The 23,368-nt window shown below is 42.9% G+C and overlaps 1 protein-coding gene across 4 annotated transcripts in view; it reads left to right on the forward strand.

Annotated features, from left to right (window-relative positions):
• LOC109528337 (signal peptide, CUB domain, EGF-like 3) overlaps positions 1–23,368 on the forward strand; it is a 95,190-nt gene that overhangs the window by 52,761 nt on the left and 19,061 nt on the right. For 2 of the 4 annotated variants that reach the window (XM_019890765.1, XM_019890766.1), the window contains exons 5-7: positions 7,699–7,845; positions 10,487–10,603; positions 16,988–17,059. In XM_019890765.1, the coding sequence (XP_019746324.1) occupies positions 7,699–7,845; positions 10,487–10,603; positions 16,988–17,059 (336 nt within the window). The remainder of the gene's footprint in view (positions 1–7,698; positions 7,846–10,486; positions 10,604–16,987; positions 17,060–23,368) is intronic. The other 2 variants (XM_019890767.1, XM_019890768.1) reach the window with 2 other exon arrangements.

The following is a 23,368-nucleotide window of genomic DNA, read 5'->3' on the forward strand; positions in this document are numbered from 1 at the left end:
GCATTCCTGGCATTAAATGAAGATTGTACTGTACAGTGCAGTGTGTCCCAGCTTTTATTGAGCCAATTCACCCATTTGACATTAGACATATTTCACATGGCGCATCACCAAACATAAATCTGATAAAAACTGTTGAATACTTAAATATTGACGTTCTCATCTCGAATGACTCTAAAGTGTACTTAAGTGTTGTGAAATCAGGGCCCGTATAATGCAGTACAAAGCTGATAAACATGCCAACACATATTTTGCACCCGAGTCACTTAATTTTGTCTATCAGCCCGTGTCCGATCCAACGAAAATCACATTACTGTTGAGTTTTGGTTCAACGGAATGATTTAAAAACAAATCAAGCAAAAGAAAAAAAACTCAGGAAACAGGCCTGAAGTAAATTGCCAGCAGGCCAAGAGATGGCAGATTAAGCATCGAAAGCAATGCTTCTCATCTTGCAGATATTAAAACAAGGGGAAAGAGTAAAAACTAAAGTTAAAGGTTAAAAAAAAAAATAGACAAGCGGTAGGCGTGCATCCGTCTTCTCCAGCATTCTCTGAGGCATTACAGATAGTAAGTGTGTTACAGGAAACAGGCGGTGTCGCGTTTTCAGGGCTCGACCATATGATCGGCAGGGCAAAGGTCGGCTTCTCAGTGTGCTGCGGCTCTCGCCCCCCCTCGCCCACATTAAAATGTGAACATGCACAAATCTTTAGCTTTCATTTTATTCCTTCTTGGGGCAGATTCAGGCATGTTTTTATGACATTTAACCGCAGACCTCCTTGCATCTGCTTTGGGATGTGTGTGTGTTTTTTTTGTGCCGGCCAGCTAGGACTGTAACAATTCAAGGAATTTTCCAATAAATGTGATGAAATTCCATAATAAATAGTTATATCAGTTAGTTTTGCTTTGCAGCCTGTGTGTGAAATCAGAAACGGGGTGATTGAAACCTTTTTTTTTGTTTTGTTTTGTTTTGGATGGACTCATAATTAATGTGTTTTCATTCATCCGGTGCAACAAAGTGTTGGCTCTCAGTATGCTTGCATGTTTGCCCCAAAACTGTTTTTACAAATGCAGAAATGTCTGCTCCATTGCTCTGCAGCCCGGCCGTATCGCCAGGCTCTTTTCCTCTTCCGGGGAAGTGGAACAAACAAACGGACACCTTTCTGTCACCAGTAGCGTCCACTTCCCTCTCTATTCTTTTCGCCCACTGTCTGTGACGATGCTACATGACTACATTATCTTCCCAAACGTCCTTCCTCTTTGTCCACTTTCACAGGCGCCGTGCCTTTGCTGCCCACACCCCTCACCCTTGAACAAACACGAGTCGGGGGCTTGCATTTGAGCAAAGTCTGACTGCCTTGCCAGTGAGTTTGCTGGACCTCACCTTTAGACGGGCATCCCTTTTGCTTGTGGCTTTCTTGAAGGCTGAATTCTGAGGCTGGCCAGCCCAGCACACTACTGTGGACTACCTCTGTGCCAGTGGGGTTTTTCCATTAACACTTGGCTGTCATGGCTATAACCAGCAGGCCAGACCAAGCTCTGCTGAGACATATTCAGCTGTCTGGCCCTTTTTGATTTCGGAAAGAATGTGCCTGTACAATAACATACTGTACCTCTGCAGCTGACACACTTTCTTTTGCGAAAGGATACACAATTGGAAGATGGGAGTCCTTTGGGACTACATAGCAAGGTGACCCTGATAGAATATGAGAGCGAAGACAAGAGGCACGACATCCTCAGCAGGTGTTGGGCCACAGTCTGTTACACAGATGGACAAAAGCACTGAGATGAAAGATGCATATGTGATGAACATACATCTGTGTCAATCCAGATGATGTGTGCATTGGGCTGTCACTCACCTAGACAATATTCTTGAGCCGATTATAAATATGAATGTGCATCAAGGCTTTTGAACCTGATGCCATTTTAGTATTAACTCACCTTGAACAATAAGATGCGTAGAAGTGCCACAGTACACTCGAGGACATCTTCTCCGGTGACTGATTTCTTTCATAGGCAAATGATTAGCCTCAATGTGGTTATTGTGAGTTTGACAGAGGTGAAGTTTCAAAATGAAATCTGTACTTTTGGCACTTTGGTGACGTGTGTCCACCATCAGATCGCAAGGTTTTTGGAGGGATTCTGTCCTTTCCTAGGTGGCTCGTCACTCAGCTTGAGCATTTGTGTTGCAGCTCTGCCTGACCAAATCCCGTTCAGCTCCTTTCCCATTGTCCTTTCGATGCGCTGACATTTTTATCCTTGCATTAAAACTTTTAAGAGCCCATGATTTAAAAGGAAGGAATGCTGCTTTAATAGTCTGGTGGATCCATGCTTAGGCCCCTTCTTTTCAGTGGCTAACCAACCGGCCCTCACTAGCTGCCTCATGTTCTCCAGTCCGAGGATCATCTCCCCCCTGAGACTTGTGATGGTCCAGGAGCCCTCTTTTCACTACTCCAAGCACTCAGAGCAGACTATAAACTCTTGGCATGCCTTGCGCTACTTCAGAGCCATTGTTTCAGTCTCTCTACTTGTGGTCTTCAGGTTTGAACAGAGCTTGCGGCACTGGTTTCAAAAACCTTTGGCCTCTTTGGAGCTTTTGTTACAAGATCAGTTGTTTCAGCTTCTGAGCTGGAAAAGCCAAATTAACTTTCCTTCTGGATGCTAAATGCAGTCGCTGCCCTTGCATTCATGCCTTTCATTCCATTTCATATATTAAATGTGGATGGATGGGTGGATGGATCAACACTCGTAAGTTTGCAAATGAAAGGATGATAGTTGTGGTTGTCCTTCTAAAACCCAGCCCGTAATCCACGCAGCGCATATTGGCAGCGTTGCTTTGTTCGCTATGTATTATGCTTCAGAATAAGAATAAGAATAAGAAAACCTTTATTCGTCTCAAAATGGAGAAATTACCAATTTACAGCAGCAAAGTTATGAAAGGAAGAAAGTAGAAGAACAAAAAGCAGAGGAGCTGCTGTAAAGGCAGCCACTCTCGCGGCGCCATCTTGAAGTCATAATAATAGAATAACAAAATAATACAACACAACACATAAGACACAGACAGTCATTCAAACTTAACCACTTTTCTGCACACATGATAGCTCAGGAAATGAAGTGAAATCTTAATGGGATTGAGGCCAAAATCATCATTTTTGCCCCGATTTCATTTGTTGAGATGTCAAACTTCCTCAGATTTTAATAGGTTAAAATCTCAGATGATGTCCTTACTTGCTGTTGGAATTGACTTTCCAGTGGTCTTTCAACATTTCCCAAAGGTTTGGGGATCAATATTTTTTTCCGAAGGTACTGGTTGCCATGGACCTTTGCCAAAACTTTAAATGTGATTTTTCTCAAAATTAGGGATTTCAACCTGCCAAGGTTGAAATTGTTGTAACTTTGTCAAAATTTTAACTACTTCCACGTATTGTACATCATTTTAAAGAGGAATAAGTATCGTATAGGATTAGAATACACAAATATCCCAATTTTCACTCTTGGGTACATTAGCTGAGATTATTCCTGATTTCAGTTTTTTTTCCTTGCATATCTATCACACACAGAGGTTTTAAATTATCAAACCAATTTTAATATCACTCAACCCAAGGAAATACAAAATGAAGTTTTCAAATGACAATTCAATTTGTTAAGGCACAAACCTTCAATTTTTGACTCATCATTTCACAGAATTCTTTTCCAGAAGTCTTGAGGATCACCAAGATGCCGTTTGGCAAACGTGAAACAAGCCTTTTGGCTCTTCATGGAAAGGCAGTGGGTTTCACCATGGATGACATTTTTGGCTAGTGTCTTTCTTATGGTAGAGTGGTGAACACTGACCTGAACTGAGACCAGCGAGGTCTGGAGTTTTGGGGGTGTTGTTCTAGGTTCTTTTGCAACCTCCTGGATGAGTCATAGTCGCACTCTTGGAGTAATTTGAGCTGGTCGATCACTGCTGGGAATGTTTGCCACTGTTCCCAGTTTCCCATCTATGGATTATGACTCTGACAGTGTTTAGCTGGAGCCCCACAGTCTTGGAAATGGCTTAATAACCATTTCCACACTGATAAATTTCAAAAACTTTTTGTGTAATTTCTTTTTGAATTTCGTCGGATTGTGGCATGATGCGTTTGTTTCTTGAGATCTTGTAGCCCACATCACCTCCATTTATATGATTATCTGAGTCAACAAATGTGGTGCTAGGGTGTTGCCTGTGAAATTGAACTCAGCTTTCACAAAACTATCGTTAGTCACAGTTACTTTGTGATTTATCAAGAGGAGAGGGGTGATTGCTTTTTCACTGAGAGACAGGTAGTTTTTTTGAGTTTTCTTAAATTGGCATTTAGAAACTGCATTTTATTTTTCCGTGGACAGTCTCTGTGTGATATTAAAATTGGTTTGATGAACTTTGTGTGTGATAAATATGAAGAACAGAGAAATCAGGCATGCGGCAAATACTATTTCACAGCAATATCTTGATCCATCCATTTTCTTATCCGCTTTACCTCACAAGGGCCGCGGGCATTCCGGAGCCTATCCCAGCTGTCATCGGGCAGTCGGCAGAATGCACCCTGAACCGGTTGCCAGCCAAATGCAGGGCACACACAGACATACAACCATCGCCACTCACAATCACACCTAGGGAGAATTTCGAGTGTTCCATTAACCTGCCATGCATATTTTTGGAATGTGGGAGGAAACCGGCGTACCCGGAGAAAACCCGCAAACATGCAAACTACACACAGGACAACTGGAGCTGGAATCAAACCCTGCACCTCTGCACTATGCGGCCGACACGCTAACATGCTTTTATATAATGTGTGTGTGTGTGTGTGTGTGCGTGTGCGTGTGCGTGTGCGTGTGTGTGTGTGTGTGTGTGTGCATGGAGTCTCAACGGTTGTGGTTTCAACAAACAATCATACAACTTCTCATCATATAATTGATTGGCTGCGGTGCCGTGCATACAAAGATGTGTTACTTTTGGACTGAGCAATGCTGGCTTGATATGAGAGTACCATTCTCCTTATCAGCGGGAGAACATTTCCAAACAGATGGTGGAGCCGAGCCATGAGCTACATGAAAGGAATTTATTAGCTTTGAGTAGCGCTTCAGGTTCAGAGGTCATGACCTTGTCACGGGGAGAAATAAGAAGTTCCTGAGTGAACGCTCCCACTTGTTTTCACGCCTAATTGCTGTAATCTCTTTTATTTACATGCAATGGTTCACTCTTGTTCCACTGCTGCTTGTTCCCGTTTAATCTTAATATGCTGAAGTCGTAAGTCTCGCCTACCTGTCTATTTATTAAAAGGTGTGAGCTTTATTAGTTTCCACACGTAGGCTGTATATGGGCAAGCATGTTGCTCTAGTGGAATGCGGTTCATATCTTGAGTTGTTTTTCCCTTTCACTTTCCCATCCGTGTTCAAATTAAGGGTTGTTTTTCTTTCTGCTTCCCATCACTTAGTAATGATAAAAAAGCTGGAGCAAGTTCGAGAGGACGGCACTGTGCGGATGATAGCTGTGCTTGGCCCGGAGAAAAGGTCCATTGTGTCAACACTGTGACTTTTATTGGTCCTCAGAGAGAGGAAGGCTGAGGTTCTGGCCTGAGACCGGCGTGTTATTGATGGATGGGTCTGCAGCATTCGGGTAGCAAGGCAGTATAAAAATGATGAGGGACTGATGTGAGTTTTGGGATGCATAATATAACCTCAGTTGGTAATTTTCACTCCAGTGGGGTGACTTGGATATAACTTCAACCCTGTGTTGAGTTCATGGATTTATCGCTTGTTTTCTCTCATTGGTTTCTCACTCTGACCCTCGAGAAGATACACAGATAACCAACAATTTCCAACATGATCCACAGAATTTAGAATGTCAGCCCCTTTCATAATATCATGACGCTGATTCATACACTGGGAAAAAAAATGATCCTTTGGATTGACTTAATTTGAACATGTACATCGGATGCACATGATTAAAATGTGCTCAACCAATGGAATGTTCCCGTGTTTTCCTCAAAAATAAACAAATGGCATTCCGTCACGAATACATCTACAAAAGGAACAGGACGGTCTGTGTACTCTCCCTAAATGTTGCTGCCTGGACAGCGCTTGACAAATCTGCCTTGTCAACTGCGAAGCGTCTTATCTGATCTTATACGCACTTGCCTCTTGGGCCGTTTTTGTCCTTTTATCTATATGAACTATTTACGTTCTCAAACATGTTCAAAAAACACTGATGAAATGCATCAAGTTGTAATTTTGATTTCTGATCATTTAATCACCATTTTGATACACTTAGAAGGCAAATATTTTACATCTTCATTAAAACAGTGAGAATTTAAGTGGGCTGCTCCAACCCTTGAAACTCCAGAATTGAAAATGAATCCTACTTTGGTTCTGCTACCGTTATCAATATGGAAGTGACAATTCTCTGACGACCAATCAACAGACAGCAGCATACCTTGCTCCACGCCGCGTAAACAAAGCTGAAACCAGAGTGTCAAAAACTAAGACGGCACAAGTCACATATTTTGGGGTCCTTTCCAATGAAACCTTTTGAAAATATGCACTGAAGCATTTCGGACTCAAAATAGTCTCAGTCGGATTGAGTTGAGTTGCATAAAAAGAGAAGAACAGAGTCAACACTGGTTATGCTAGCTGGAGTGAAAGTGTATAAATATGCAATTAGGCCTGTTTCCGGCATGCTGAGATTGTTCCCTTTTGTAGCCCCTGAGTCAGGAACTGTACGACAAGCACACGCAAGTCTAAAGAGTAAGAATGCACAAGGTTATACAAGCTTTAAAAGGTTACAATGCAACACATAAACCATTAGAATTAGAGGAAAATGTTGGTTTATTATGGAAGTCAGCCCTCCAAATGCCCTTCGGAGCGGCAGCAGATTTAATGAGACGTAAATGGAGATGTCTTGGTGCTCACCGTCTCCCTTGTGCACCACACGAGGAAGAGCAGGAGACAAGATCTGTTTGGTTTTTAATGAGCCAGGGAGCTGGGGTATGGCACTTTGTCTGTGGTGACGCTGGGGGTTCACAACAAATACATCAAATGTCAGTCTTCTCCAGCCAAGGACTCGTGTAATACGACATCCTTGTCCCAAGTGGAAGAGATCATGTAGTGGGCCCCCCCGCCCCCCCCCCACCTTCTTCCAACACTTTTACAATACACTACACTACATTTAATCACATACATATTCTGCCTCATTTATGCCATGTAGGCCAAGTGTCACATTTCCTCACCTTACTGAAGCACTTTAAACTTGCCGACATTTAAAAGGATAGATACCTTGACATCTTTATTTAGTCTCTTTTGATCTGTGTTTCCACAGAGAGTCCCCCCCCCCCCTCCACCTTTCCTTCCTTTACGGTGATTACCTCAATTAAAATTACAAGTGTACAGGATCAGCTCCTGCTGGGAGTTTTATCCTTGTTCCGTCGGCAGCCTCCTTTTTATATCCTGAAACAAGTGAGCATGTTCCAACAAGTGCTCAGAGCTGTGCGAAGGGCTGCCGTGCATGTCAGTCACCAACAGTAGGCATAGATGTGATTTTAGGGCATGTGACAGCGAGGTGAACATTTTTACTCCGCTCAACCAGCACTGATCATTTGAAACCGACATTGTTTCAGCCACGCAAAGCAGCGTGAAATCTGCGTGACGTGCAAGGAGTGAAAAAAACTCTCTGCTTTTGCTTTACAGTGCGACCGGAAGGAACAAAGGAGGGTCCCACCTGCATGGACAAGAATCATGGCTGTGCGCACATCTGCAGGGAAACACAGAAGGGTGGCATCTCCTGCGAATGTCGACCTGGATTCCAGCTCACACGTAACATGAAGGACTGCAAATGTAAGGCCAAACTCATAGTTCACTTCCCTGGCACACACACAAATCTGCCGATGATGGATAATTGCACTCATTCCACCAATACCTTCAGGATAGATTCAAAGAAGACCTTGACATTATATTACCGGACAGGAACTAATCTCCTAAACGGTCCTCATCAAGAAAAGCATGTTTGTCAAATAGGGAATGATCATTTACACAACCAGGGCAAGTGTGGAGGTTATGCGAAGGGGACCGCACTGACGGACAGCACACACTTCCTGTTGCTGTGCAACCAAGATCATCCTGTCAGCACCGGGGCCACGGTTGATGGGGGATTTGTCTGTGTTTGGACAAGGACTGGAGAAGTGTGATTCTATAGTTTTTCTGTGACAGCCCAGGAAAAGGGCAAAAGGGGCTGCGATGCTCGAGTGTAGACAGGATGGTGGTGGAAGCCGAAGCGCCCCGCTACTTTTTTTCACTCTGTCATCACAGGTGTGTTAAAAGTGCCAAAGCGGAGGCTTCCTTCAGCAGCCGGAGCAGAAATGTGGACTTAAAAACATTCTAAAGTCGTCAATGTGTACCCACGCGTAGACCAACAAATGCTGACCTGTCCTTAGTTTCGAGGGAAACCAAGCTGATGTGAAGTGTTCAGGAAATGGGGCAAAATTAACTGCGATCATGATGACGAGTGCTTCTTGTGATGTGATTCCACTTGCACATTTTTCACTTTTGCACATCTTTTGTTGATATGAAAATTCATATGTCCACGAATTACCATTCATGTTAGATCAATATTAGTCTGACTTCAGACCCTTCAGTTCACGAGTGTCATTTGAGTGATATGTTCTATGACAACCTACCAAAACATCAAAGCTTTTGTACCTAAAAGTTGAATATTCTTGAAGATTCCAAAGTATTGAAGATCTAACCCGCAGGACCAAGTTTAGAGCAACGTGATGGATGCCTAAAAGGCTGTGCCGAGGCCCCATTTTGGACAAACAGACCACATATCCGGGTTCGTCTACTCAGCCTACAGGAAGCTCTGCAAAAAAACCTTTGCAGAAGAAACTCACCTTGTACTTCAGGACTACTCCTACTGAGTGGGCTGTGTTTAAAGACTGCCACTGTGAATGAGGACTGAATATGCCTCAGTCGTCACAGGATACTTTGGCACGTGCATCAACATTGTCCCCACCGTGTTCCTACTCTTTGCTCGAATCGACCTCCACAGATCCAAAAGAGAAGCCGAGGGACAGTACCGACCGAAACTGTGGCAAGACGACTACACCGCTGACTCCAGACGCATATGACAAGGCCTCCATCACATCACAAACCTCTGACAGCAGAGGAGCGCCATCATTCCCGGCAGCAACAGCAAGCAGTTTCTTCACTCACTACTGACCAACGCAGTGTGGTTGTAGCAACAGAGGCAAAGCTCCCGCTCTCTTTCATCATCAGGAGAGGCGTGTAAAGTGCTGAGGAGTAACTGTTCACATGCCTGGCCGAGCGTGAGCTCTTCAGAGTTGGCAAAGGTGTTTACAGGCATCTTTAACCTGTCCCTCATTCACTGATCTGTGCCCACCAACCGCCCATTTCACTCACCTCAGTCGTGTTGAAGTGCTTTGAGAAAGTAGTAAAGACACACTTCAAGAAGGCAGTCTCGGACACACTGCATTCAACACTGTCATCTCAAGCAGGCTGGCTGAGAAGTGACAGAAAACCAGATTTCCCAATTCCCCAGAAACTGTTCAGCAACTTCTCGAGATTCACAGTGGAGGGCATCCTGACCAATTCAATCGCAGTCTGGTGGGGGAACTATGCCGTACGGGACAGGGAGACTCTGCAACGTGTCATTAAAAATGTACAACACATCTGTGGCACAGCCTCTCACCACGACACCACATACAGTATACGTATGACAACCGTGCCACAAAGAATGCACAGAACATCATCAGAGACGGCACGCATCCCCAACCCGCATTTTTCAAACTTCTTTCATCTGCAAGAGGCGAGGATCAGCACAGCCAGAAGCAAAAAAAAAACTTCTTCCCACACATCATCAGACTGCCGAGCAAACGACATCACAAACTGTCAACCACACTGTGCAGTCATTGTCTTTTGTAATCCTGGTCGCGTACCTCTGTCACTTGCAATATTTCAATAGACAAATACACTAATTTGATAATTACCACTGCCTAACTGGAACAGACTGTTCTTTAAAAAAGTTGTTGTTTTTGAATTGCACTTGGGTACATTGCCAGGCCCCAACCCCCGTTCTCCTTCAGTATTCTCTGATTCTTTTAATTGGCTCTCTTTTTCATCCTTTATATGTTTTGATTGTATAAGTGGAAGGAGACTAGCAAATAATTTCATTGTGCAATTCCCGTGCCACAGTTGTGTTTTTACTGTACATTTGACAACTAAACGTTGTCTTGAACTAGCCAAAGCTCATGACGATAGCTGAAGATTGAGTGATTCTCGCGGCTGATGACTTTCCAAATTAATACGGAGCCAAATTCTAGCTTGTGCGGACCGATTACAAATTCTAGACCTAAGAAACCCTTCCTCATTTATTTGTCTCTTCTCAGAAAAAAAACCCAACACAGATCTCCTTATGAATAAAAGTCCATGTAATCTTGATTTCATGTGTGCTCTTTGCTAGTGACGTGTAACTATGGGAATGGTGGTTGCCAGCACATCTGTGAGGAAACAGACCACGGCCCCAAGTGTTCCTGCCACATGAAGTTTGTCCTGCACACAGATGGGAAGACTTGTGTTGGTGAGTCTTAACACTCTCATATGTCTTGCATGGAAAAAAAAAACAACCTGCTTTTCAAGAGCAAAAGGTAGAACCCTGAATGCTTAAGTCAGTGTCCAATGTCCTCAGATAAAATTGTGTTTGGGATTTGAGTAGATTGTGATGATGCAACTTGAAATGCAGGCCTTGTTCCAGTAGCTGTGAGCTTTTTCTCCTGATGTGTGACATACATGGGTAAAAGGCGACCACCGACTGTGCTTTCCCTTTGCTGCTGCTCCAATAACCTCTCACTTCCTGCATCTGCTTCTGCTTCTCTTCCTCCTCCTCCTCCTTCCTCCTCTTGGCTGGACTTTGTGCAACAGCTCGCGAGGTGCCTCTCCATTTCTGCAGCCATGCAGACAGACACACACCCTCCATTAGTTCCTGGGTCAATTCCTCCGCTGCTGTCCAGTGGGGATTAACTCACACACCTGACCTACCCTTCAATTGGCATTTATCAGTGTTTGCCTCAGTTGAATTACATTGAGTAAAAATCATTCAGCTCCTAGAGCATATTGAACCGGCTGAAGGGCAGTTTTCCTTCAGGCGCAGAGCAGTCAAAGCACAGGTCTTGGTGTGGGCTTTACATTTGGCCTCGCAGGATTTGCGCCGGCATTCAGTTACATGATGATAAGTTAAATGCTTTGGCAAGACAGTCAGTGGAAGTCATTTTGAGATTTGTCATTGCTCAAGACTGTTTCTAGATGTTCATCCAAGGCTTGTGAATGCCATAGGAAGCCTTACTTACAGTAGTTACCACCACGCAATGCTTATTAACTGTGTTTTTCTTGGGTTGGATATTGTTTCCTTGTCAGACGGACGAGTACATTGCCAGAATGTGATGCCACTCTTCCCGAACAGGCTCTTGCTAAGATTGATTGCTTTTGGAAGTTTTTAAAGTTGAGAGTTTGGTTTGGCGAGGAGCCGATCTTCTTTACTAGCGCAAATTACATACAAGCCAGATGTATGTCAAGGTCTGGTCAACCAACCTTTCATTATTGAGAGGCCACCGGAATGCCACAAAGTTGACCGCAACCGAACTGTGCATCTCAGCCAGGCCATTCCCCAAAGCAAAGCACGTGTACTGTTGATGGGCCAGTAGGAAGAAACCATTTGGTTGAAAGCTCACGATTCCACTTCAGAGTCAGACTCCTCGACACTCCATTAGTTAATGAAACCTTAGGCAAGCAAACACGCTGCCAAATGAAGCGCTGATGAGCTACGAAGTGACGAGAACGCCTCCACCGCTACTGTGTTTCCACTGTGAAGTAACCACATATCTTCGGCATATGCAGTGAATCCTAATTTTCTTTCGAAGAGAAACTTAGTAGATTTTCAAAATAACATTTCTAGAAATTTGATTTTACCTTGGACAAACATCATCCTATTAATTGCGCACTGCATTCATTAACAATTCATCCACGTGGTCACACTGAAATAAGGAATATTTGCATTCGAACACTAATCTTTTTATGAGTAAAAAAGGAAATCTCTCTTTCTTAATAATATTAAGCAAGAATTACTCGTAACAAGCGAAAACCAACCTTTATATGCAATCCAAGCTGAAAAGCAAGAGTTATTTTTAAGACTTTAAGAGTAACAATTACATCACTCCTCAATCTAAAAAATATCTGAACGACTCCAAAGTTTGAATTTGCTTTTTTTTTTTACAAGCACATCGGAGCAGTAATCCTCACGCATACTACACTGAGAAAAATGACGTGTTGAATTTACTCCGTATTATTTCATCAAGTCGTTGCACCTTTCTCAGTGTACATAGAAACAAATCGATGATTTAGAAAGAACCAGCAAGTTAAAGTTACGAACAAATACAAGCGCAGCATTAAAACAGCATTCAAAGAAATTTACTCTAAGCACTCAGCACTCTAAATCAAGCTAAATGTTGTGTTGTTGTTATGAGTGTGTGCCTTTGCTTACGTCAGACAAGGTTGATACAGTATGTGTGTATTTTATTTCATGAAAGCCTGACTGTGGGTTTTGTGGCACACATTGGCTTTCAAGTCATGTTCACTGTATTTCAAAGGGTTATCTGGCAGTTCACCAGTTCTATAATTCCTGCCACTCACCCAGTGAGGCGGCTGAACCTGACCGAACTCCCGTGCAGTGTGCGGGGTTCGGTCACTAGTTTTCGCACGCACTAAAACCTCTTCAATTTAAGAAGAAACAGCTTGCTGAGTTGCTGTGATTCTAAGACCTTTTCATACAGAGTGAGAGCCCAAAAATTCACAAAGAATTCACAAATCAGTATTAAGTTTATTTCTTTATTTCATTCAATATAGTGCTTGGAATGAGAATTTCCCCCCTTCTTTTATGAAGCAAATTTTACTGAAGTTTTGGTTTATTCTAGTTGAAACCCGTTACTGTCTGAAAGGGGTTAGATTGATTTGTGTTTCCAGCCATTACTTATCCCACTGGCAGATTAAAAAAAAATTTTTTTTTTTTTTTTGTTGATTTTTCACTCAATAAGAAAATCTGACCAAATTTGAAGAAATGTCTTGTACAGCACTTCATTTCAAATATCTGACCTCATCAGTAATCTGGTGAGCATTTGCTGTATTCCGAAGATGCCTGTCATACATCGTTTGCCGTGTCTTTTATACCTCCTTGCCACAGTGCCTTTTGTGGTGTCTTGACATCCATTTTGTAAAATACTCCAAATCCTGCTCAGCTTGGAAGTGTGCTTGATCCCATTATGTCTCAACTGTTTGTGTTTGGCTTTAAAGTCAGCTGAGTGTGGAAGACATGCACTTTTCTTGCCTACACACGTACGCACGCACGCACGCGCGGACACACACACACACACACACACACACACACACACACACACACACACACACACACACACACACACACACACACACACACACACAACACACACACACACACACACACACACACACACACACACACACACACAAGGCACTTTAAGAAATATTTACTCAGTCGCCCATTCGAACTCCACAATCAGATGTTTGATTTAAACCGTCAAAGCCAGGTTTATTTTTGCATAAAACGTCTGTGTACCATGCTGGTTCAGATGTCAGAAAGGAGTGGCCATCATGTGGAAATGTTCACGCTGTTGGCAAATCATAAACATTCACAAATAGCAGGCAGATGCAGACATGCTCAGGAGTTCAGTCATCTAAAGAGTTGGCCACACATTGCAACGCACACACACACACACACACACACACACACACACACACACACACACACACATACACACACACACACACACACAGACGCACGCACGTGCACACACACTCACATTCAAAGTTACACAAAGATCCTCACAAATATACAGCACATATCAAGAATGCATCTTTGTATCACGTGCTTGTAGACACATGCATATTGCCCATAACATAAACACATTTAGCTTTCATTTCAGGTGGTCTTACATTCATGCTGGCATACTGTATGTGCTCTTTCCCCCTGGCTGCTGATACTTGTTTCTGGATGTTGCATGTCGAAATGGTGGCTGGGTGGGGGAGCAGATTGGGTGGATGTGCATGCTTTGTAGTAGTGATTTATTTCTGTCTCATATGTATATGTACGAAATAAATTCCCTGTAAACTGAAAATTAAAATTGTAAATCAGACACGGCAGAACTGTGTTGATAATAAGCTCGCAAAATTTGAATGAATTAAGCTTTCAGACGATTTGAGTGGTTTCTTCATGGTACCTCCCCCACCAAAAAATACATCATAGTCCAACAAATGAAAAATTCACTTTAATGGTAAATTGAGTGCACTTATATTGTGCTGTATCTACTCGTACGTCATACGTTGCCCAAAGTGCTTTACAAGGCCTCACATTGACATATTTAAAGCTATATTTTCAACTGGAGATTATACTGTACCTGTAAATTTTGACTGTCACCTTTAACAAGCTTTTATCTTTTTATATTAGTTTCAAATCCCCTGGCGTGCTGTGACCAAAGATGCAATCCGGGTCGTTTTTTTTTTTCTTTTAATGCCTTTTTCTTTTAATGCCTTTTGGTGGTGGACCCTCGTTTCACCAACCAATTGACTAGCTAGCTGGCTCGATGGAAGAAGTCTATCCCCGCGTCTAAATTCCATTGTTTGAGTGAGAGGCTGGCAGCAGTCTATCGACAGAGGTGTTGATGCACTATGCTTTGTCGACCCTCCTACTTGGGATTTTTTGGGGTTCTCATTAACTGGCTAACGATTCCCAGCCACCGCCTAGCGCGCTCCAAACTACACATACGAATGCCCGCCCATATATACGTAAAAAAATACTGAGCCCCCCATTACATTCAATTCTGATCGCAACAGAGTACAAACATTACGATTCGCAATCGCTTTTCCACGCCAACTTGAATCCCAGTTTGAATCACCACTGATTCGAGCACAGTCATAATGTATTATTATTATTACAATTTTTGCCATCAACAATGAGTCAGACATAATTAGCGGCTGGCCAATTATGGCCCCCACGGCGCTAGTTGCCAATATCTGCTATAGGCCTATGTTTGCGTTGCAAAAATAAAGCCTCCGCTGCCTCGGATAAATCCCAGAGTCAACGCACTGCTTTTTGATGCTGCGACAACTCAGGCTAGCTAGTGCACTGGCTAACATGTTTCAAAACAGCAGAGATCAGCAGCCATCATCTAATACGTCACCAGCTTGTTCGGTGTTGTGCCCCTCTGTTTGGGTTCACATAACAGAGACACTCATTAAACTCAGTGGCACATGTTATTCAGCCTGTGGATTTGTGGCTATTCTTGCTAGTTAGAAACTCCACAAAGGTTTGAATTTCAACTGATTACGGGAGACTGTATAGCACAAAAGACATAACACTCGGGACTTAATTTACAACACCAAGCTGCTCTGTCCAGAGAAGATACGTTTTTTGGGGTTGTAGGTGTAGCTTGCTAGCTAACTGCATGATGTTGTATTAGAAATGGACCTTGTAACAGAAGGCAATTGTGCTGCAGAGCCACTGAGAGAATCAAAGCCATCACTACTATGGGGAAGGGCCGACCCATACCAGAAAGCTCAAATTTGTCACCGGGCTTCGTTTTAGCCACTGAACAATACATCCATTCATCCATCCATCCATCCATCCGTTATCGGAACCGCTTACGGAGGGTCACTAGTGTGCTGAAGGCTATCTCAGCTGTCTTTGGGCAGTAGGCGAGGTACGCTCTGAGGTGGTTGCCAGCCGATAGCAGGGCACACGTTTACAAACAGCAACCATCCACACTCACAATCACACTTCAGAGTGTTCAATCAATCGAGCATGCATGTTTTTGGAATGTGGGAGGAAACCAGAGAAAATCCACGCAGGCACGGGGAGAACATGCAAACGCCACACGGGAAGGGCGCAGCCACGGTCCTCTGTCTTGTGAGCCGCCTGACAAATAAATTCTCATTTTATTTGTATTGAAACCCCCAAATCTTCTTCAGAAAAACTCCAACATGTATTTTCCATGAGATACAGGAGTTGTCGCCAAAATACAAAACAAAAACAAAAAATCGAAATAAAGTCAGGTGAACCCGTGAGTATGCGGCGGTCTAAATGTTCAAATCCGCCCCCCCCCCCGTTTTTTTTTCTTTTTTCTAATAAGTCGAGGCACCACTCAGACTGTAGGCTCAGGCCACACGGCCAGTTTCCCATCCCTAAACTAACGACTTTCTTCCATGTTAGCATGTAATTGAGTGCGGCATTGAGTCTTTGTACAAATTTGACGTCTCTAGAATCGGTCAAACTATAATTCTATCGATTAAAAGCGTGTTTTTCCTGGAGTTAGTGAACGCAGATATACCTGACGTTGTTGAGGAAAATCACAGCCTCATATTAAAAAATATCTGCCAAGATAGGAAGCACAAACCACAAGTTGTCACACGTCTTTCAGCTTGCAGCACTAACCATTCCTCACTCTGTCTGACCACGCTCACAATACTCACGCTTTATAGCCAAAGGCTCAACTCGCGCACAAATCACAACTACACTTCACTTTTTCCGCCGTGTGTGGAGCATATATTTGCATGACATGCATGCTGTGCGATAACACTTTTGCCTTGAGATGTCACCTTCATTTTTGTTTCGAGTTGGACAAGAACCTGTTGACACTAAGATTTGAAAAACAGTCATAGTGTTGTCATGCCGTTGCTGCCAGTCTGAGTGTCCATTTCCAAAATGCCTAATGTTATTTTCACCTTTTGTATTATGAGACAGCTCAGAAGACATAATTCCTCCTCATCCTGTTACAACTTTGTACGTGCTGCGAAGCTCAGATGATTTATGACAAACAGGAATGCTGCAAGGTTCAAGTGTAACGCAGGACTAAAGTGGTGTTTTTGCAATGTGTGTGTGTGGGCGTGGGTGTGCGTGTGCATGCAGGGGAGAGGAGTGTCCAGTCCCAGGCAGCCCCCCAGCTGTTCCCTAATGGTAAATATGTGTTCCTCTGACTCCTCTCTGTGGGGGTACACGGGTGTGGGGAGGATAGGAAGCTAACCTCGCAGACACCTATCGGGCCCTTCCCCACCCACAGGGGGCATCATCCCTACGACCGTTGACCTCTTGTGTCTTCCTCTTTCTTCTCTGAATGCCCTCTCAATAACAACAAACTGCACCTTTTTCAAAACACAGCTGCAAATACAGTTCTTCCAACAAGCAGCAGGAACTTTATACCGAAGAGATGCTCCAAGCAAGGTTGATTTGTTTGCACACAGAGGGTAATTTTGCCAAGCACAAACAACCCCATCACTTTAACTGTGATGCCTTGAAATATGTTGCTTTGTTTGGATCGAAGTGATCTGAGTGAAACGAAGCTTGCACTATTTCAAACTCTTCGTGGTAAGTGTTCCCTGAATACCATCAGCACAGCCTCTTAGCTTTGTTGAAGGAGCCAATCGTGAGTCCATGATTGGCACTGAAACAAAGAAGGGCAAAAAAACAAAACAAAAAATTGAGAATGAACACAATATGGAAAATGTGCAGTATAGCATTGTCAGACTTACTAGACAGGTCATGATTTACAAAGTTTAAACAGTGGGCACTAAATTGCAATTTGCTCTACGTGTATTTTGATGATTGTTACTGCTTTTTCGGACTTGTTATAATGCAGCTCTTTTTGGAAGGAATCTCACTTAAAAGTAGAGTACGCAGTTCTTAAGCTGTTAGCAAGATTTGAGCGTAGCCTCACATCACTAATCCACCCTCCTCCAGTTTTGTGACCAAAAGCCACGCCTGTCACCAAAGTGCACATCACGCACCATTACCTGCCTTGCAGACGTACCGTGCCCAAAACAATCTGATGTTGAAAATATGCCATACAGCCAGCGTACATCCAATATTAATCCACCCCGTTTTTTTCCATCTAATTTTCTTCCTTTCCGCTTGTGAAAGTAGTTGGACGTTTTATCTGTGTGTTGCGCTTTGAAGCAATAAAGGCTTAGCTTATCATGCAGAGCGTACCGAACACTGAACACCATCACTTGCTCTCATGCCTTGTCATGAGAAAGTCACAAAAAAGACACACAACTGCTTTTGAATTTTTTTTTTTTTTTTTTTTTTTTTTTTTTACGGTTGTGCTCATAATCGCCTTCTCAGACTATGCAACATTTTTTTTTGTTCACGACGGTCCCGCTGTCAGACTACCAGATAAATATCCTTCTGTGTGATGGAGATGTCACACTACAAGTCCGTCACTGACCAGACCCCTCCCAATCGTTGCATGCTTCAGTCAAGATTCAGTCCAACAGTGCAGATCCATCTGCAATTAACTGTCCTCATGTTGACGAAGGCATTCTTGGTTGTGCATTGTTTCTATGTTCAGAAACGTCAAAAAAAAAAAAAACTAGATGGGAACGACCTCACTTCAGGGTCACAGAGTGTGTAGATTTCACAAAGGTGCTTAAGTGACACACTGTAGCTGATGGGAGAATCTGTGCAGCCCAAAAAGTGTGCAGGCATTATTTGACTTCAGCACAAGGGTGCGTTTGATATTAGCAGAAACTATTGAACCAAACAGTTTGGATTCTTTTCAAAGACCATTCCAACCCTAATATATATGTACAGTATAATATACATTGAGAACCAGCCAGGAACATGGCTTTGTGCAGGTGGAGAAAAAAAAAAAAACTTCCGGCCTATCGTGGCCACGTCAAGATGCACTGTGGCTGGCCACAATTCCTACCAACGGCCCAGTCCCCTGGAGGAAAAAAAATTCCCCTCAACTTAGGACCGCCAAGCGAATGAATGCTCTGATGGGGACTTAGTACTGCAACAGGAATAGTGTCGTTCCACAGCTGGTTCTCACTGTATGCTATACCTGAATTCTACTTCTTATTTTTTTTTTAAATAAATAACCTGTACACCACCACGGTGACACCACGTGAACTTGCAGCCAACAGACCAAAGTGTGTGTGTACGTGTGGTTGGGTGGCTTAAAACCTGGAAAAGTATTTGTACTTTGTAGACTGATGACCTATCACGAAATGTGGCCAAAACAGCACGATGCTGGTTCCAAAATGTTTTGGAGTTTTTCCAAAACTAATTGAAGCACTTTATGCCACAACTCCTCTGAGAATGGCAACTGATACAAAGTTTTAGATACTATGCGTTGTTGCCGTCAGTTATTTTTCTTGAGTTGAGTGAGCGTAACTGATGTCAAATTGGTGGAGACGGCCATATTTAAAGGAGGGCTTTGCGCTTTTGGTAGCTTTGATGGTTTTCACCTTGGGAAATTTTGGAGAGCACCGCAAGCGCAAAATGAATTTTGAAGTTATGGATGAAGTGCCATTGGAAGCGGCAAACAAATTTATTACCAAGTTGCAGGAAAGAAATTGATTGCTCTGGTGATTTTGGGGATGTCAGCAACCACATAAAATCCATAATTTGTTTGATTGAACTCATCCTGTGTGGCAATTGGATATATGTGCTCATTCTTAAATTGGCATTAAAAACAACAACTGGAAAGTTGCTTTGGAAGAAGCCAGTTTCACTTATTCCAATGTGCTGAAATGAGCCAGATGCAAATGCAGAGTCATTGATGATATGGCATGACTCCTCCTTGGGAGTGGCTCCAAACCAGCACTTAGATTATTCAGAAGCGGCAAAATTGAATTAATGAACAGACGTGACCATTTTTCTTGGCATTTCCAAATTGTTCTTGCCGTTGACTCCTATTTTGACTACGCTCCAATGGTGCTGCTTTGTATGAGAGTTTGCATCCGCCTTTCACAAGTGCTAAATGAGTCGGTGCAATTGGTCTCAGGTATGATTAATCACATTGCATGTGCGAAATTCATCCATTTCCATATACTCCTTCCGAAATGCGCAAAATTAATTGTGTGGCGATTTTGTAAGTCTGGCGGATGCAATTCTGGTTACACTCGGTTAGTCAATCACCTTTGACCTCTCTTTGCATGCACTGTCAAGTTTGGGCCTGTTTTTGCACATGCAATCTGTTGGTGAGTCAGGCCCTTACATTGAATTATTTACATAAAAGAATGACTCAAAGGAGTAGCTCCAGCGTCTTGTTCTGAGTCATGGTTTTCTGCTTGATATAGGTTGACGTTGAAATGGTCGTTTTACAGCAGTATAAGTCTGAGTGTGTCAACATAAACTCACATTGAGATCACTTATTACACCGAGCTTGATAGACATCCAGTATCACTAATTGATTTTGATCTTTTAATAGCAGCGAAACATTTGCTCGATAAAGTTGGGATATGTACATATCTCCCTATGGCAGATACAGATGGTAGATATGGGCATGCCACTGTCTTTGACAGCACCTGGAGAGATTAGCACAAATGTTACCATCGCATTAGTTTTATCAGGACTAAAAAAAATAAACAAACAAACTCCATCCATTTTGCTTGTCCTCTACGGGCTTGCAGCCGCTTTGTCACGTTTGCATCTTACTTCTACAAACCCCAATTCCAATGACGTTGTGAAAATTGTAACTAAAAACAGGATGCTGTGATTTATAAATCCTTTTCATCCTATATTAATGATATACACTACAAAGACAAGATGTATATGTTCATGTTGATGAATGTTATTGTGTTTTTGAAAAACAATTTCTCATTTTGAGTTTGATGCCTGCAGCACGTTCCAAAATGCTCGGGCGGGGGAACAAAAGCCTGGGAAAGTTGAGGAATGCTCAAAAAATAGGGGTTTGGAACATTCCACAGGTCACCAGGTTAATTGGGAACAGGTGAGTGTCATGACTGGGTATAAAAGGAGCATAACCCGAAAGGCTCACTTGTTCACAAGCAAGGATGGGGTGAGGTGCGCCACTTTGTGAATAATTGTGTGGGCAAATAGTCCATCGGTTGAAGAACAATATTTCTCAACATACTATTCAAAGAAATTTAGGGAGTTTATCATGCCATGTTAATATCATCAAAAGATTCAGAGAATCTGGAGAAATATCTGCACGTATTAACAAGGCCAAAAACCAACACTGAATGCCTGTGTCCTTTGGTCCGTCAGGCAACACTGTATTAAAACCCAGAAATGTCGCTGGCTTCTCTGGGCTCGAGTTCATCTTAGATGCACTGATGCTAAGTGGAAAAATGTTCTGTGGTCTGACGAGTCCACATTTCCAATTGTTTTTGGAAATCATGGACGTCGTGTCCATCAGCCCAAAGTGGAAAAAGACTATTCAGGCTGTTATCAGCGCAAAGTTCAAAAGCCAGCATCTGTGATGGCATGGGGCTGTGTTAGTGCTCATGGCCTGTGTAACATGAAGACTTTTTCAAGGCACTGTATGCTGCCGTCCAAGGAATGGCTTTTTACAGAAATGCCCTTGCTTATTTTAACAAGACAATGCCAAGCCACGTTCTGCATGTGTTCGAACAGCGTGGCTTTGTGGTAGAGGAGTGTTGGTCCTAGACTGGCCTGCCAGCAGTCCAAACCTCCTCTACCATCGAAAATGGGTGGCGCACAAAATACGACAACGGAGACCCTGTAATGTTGAACAACTGAAGTTGTATTTCAAACAAAAATGCGAAAGGATTTCACCTACAAAGCTTCAACACTTAGTGTCCTGAAACACTTACTGAGTGTTGTTAAAAGGAGAGGTGATGTAACATAGTGGTACATATGTACCATATTATTTGGAACGTGTTGCAAATTCAAACTGAGTTAATATTTTCCAAGGAAAAAGAACCCTTTCTGTTTGAACATTCATAATTTCATAGTGTTGAAATAATAATTGAATATTGGTTGACAAGGATTTTCAAATCACTGCATTTTATTTTTGATTTAGGTTTCACACAAGATCCCACCGTTACTGGAATTGGGGTTTATAATCCCTCTACATTGAAACCCACCCAACTCACAAGGCTTATACCCTACAGCGATGTAACTAAAGTTGCAGCACCTTTTGAAATGTGATGCAAACAAGGTGAAAAGGCAGAGGAAAATATTTACAGTGTAAAAAGGGGCAATTCAATCCAATTAGCAGGACATGTTTTAAGTCAACAAATAGAGTAAACATGGGAGACCTCATGAAACTCAGAGTGGGTAAAGTGTTGCCGGATCAAAGAAATTCATGTTTTAAATATATCACGTAAGAGGCGGAGAGAGGAGGCTCTCCAAGGAGCAGACTGCTCAAGGTAGGAATGGGAGACAACAGCTTGTTTAAGTTGTTACCACTCAATGCACATGAACGACGACTTTTCGCAATTGAACAGCCTGGTTTATTTCTGGATATTGTGTCCTAGTTTCTGCTCTTTCTGTCCACGAAAATAGAAACATGAGGAGGGATAGGCCGATTTAGTATCCCGCTTTATCACATTAATTTCCTGTGTAGATGTAGCACACGGGAATTAGCGTTTGCTTTTTCTGTTACACCTCAGGGGAACATCAGCCAAGTGTTGGACATCGCTTGATTTCTTATTGTGCGGTTTGTAGCACAAGCTCAGAGATTTGTCCATCCATTCGTTTTCTACATGGCTTATCCTGTTCAGCCTCGCAGGGTGCTTATCCCGGCGGACTTTGGATGAAAGGCGGACTGCGCCCTGAACTGGTCGCAGGGCACATTAAGACAGACAACCATTCGCACTCACATTCACAACGTCACTGAGTGGGAAGTCAACTCAGGCCGCCCGCATCAAAGTCAGGCGAACCATCAGTGTCACCTCGGAGACTTGTTGTTTTTTGGATAAGCACTGTGCTTCCTGGCGAGCTCATTGTTTTTCTTCCCCCCACAAAGCCAATTTGAATCTTCCCTTTTACAAAATGAAAGTTTGTATGTGGTGGCCTTTAAAAATGAAACAAGTTACATGGAGTTTATTTGACAACCCTTATCATGTGTGTGATATGCAAGCCCATGAAATTAGAACTCTGTGGCTTTCGTCAAAAAAAAAAAAAAAAAAAAAAAAGTGTAAGAGCCAAACTGCAGTGTCAGGTTCAGGCCGAAAACGTCATTTTGGGAAATATCTTCCCGGTGTTAATTGCATGTCCCAACCTGGTGATGCGGCTGGTGTGCATCCAAAACTCACAAAACCCGACACATTCCAGAGCGGGTGCCCTTCGCCCGTCATCACTCAACCACAATGTCAGAAATACTCCTTTGCTCTCTTGGCACGTGATCATTACAGTCGGTGGAGATGTCTGCCTAAGCGTTTTTGAAGCATGTCCTGACACTGTCTTATCGTCCTGTCTGCCAACCGTCTCTGCTCGCACTTTGCAATTATGTGAAAGCACTGAACTCTCTGGTCTGGGGTTGGGGCGGGCGGG

Source organism: Hippocampus comes, unplaced genomic scaffold (assembly GCF_001891065.2).
Source record: "Hippocampus comes isolate QL1 unplaced genomic scaffold, H_comes_QL1_v1.1 scaffold174, whole genome shotgun sequence".
NCBI classification, from domain to species: Eukaryota; Metazoa; Chordata; class Actinopteri; order Syngnathiformes; family Syngnathidae; genus Hippocampus; species Hippocampus comes.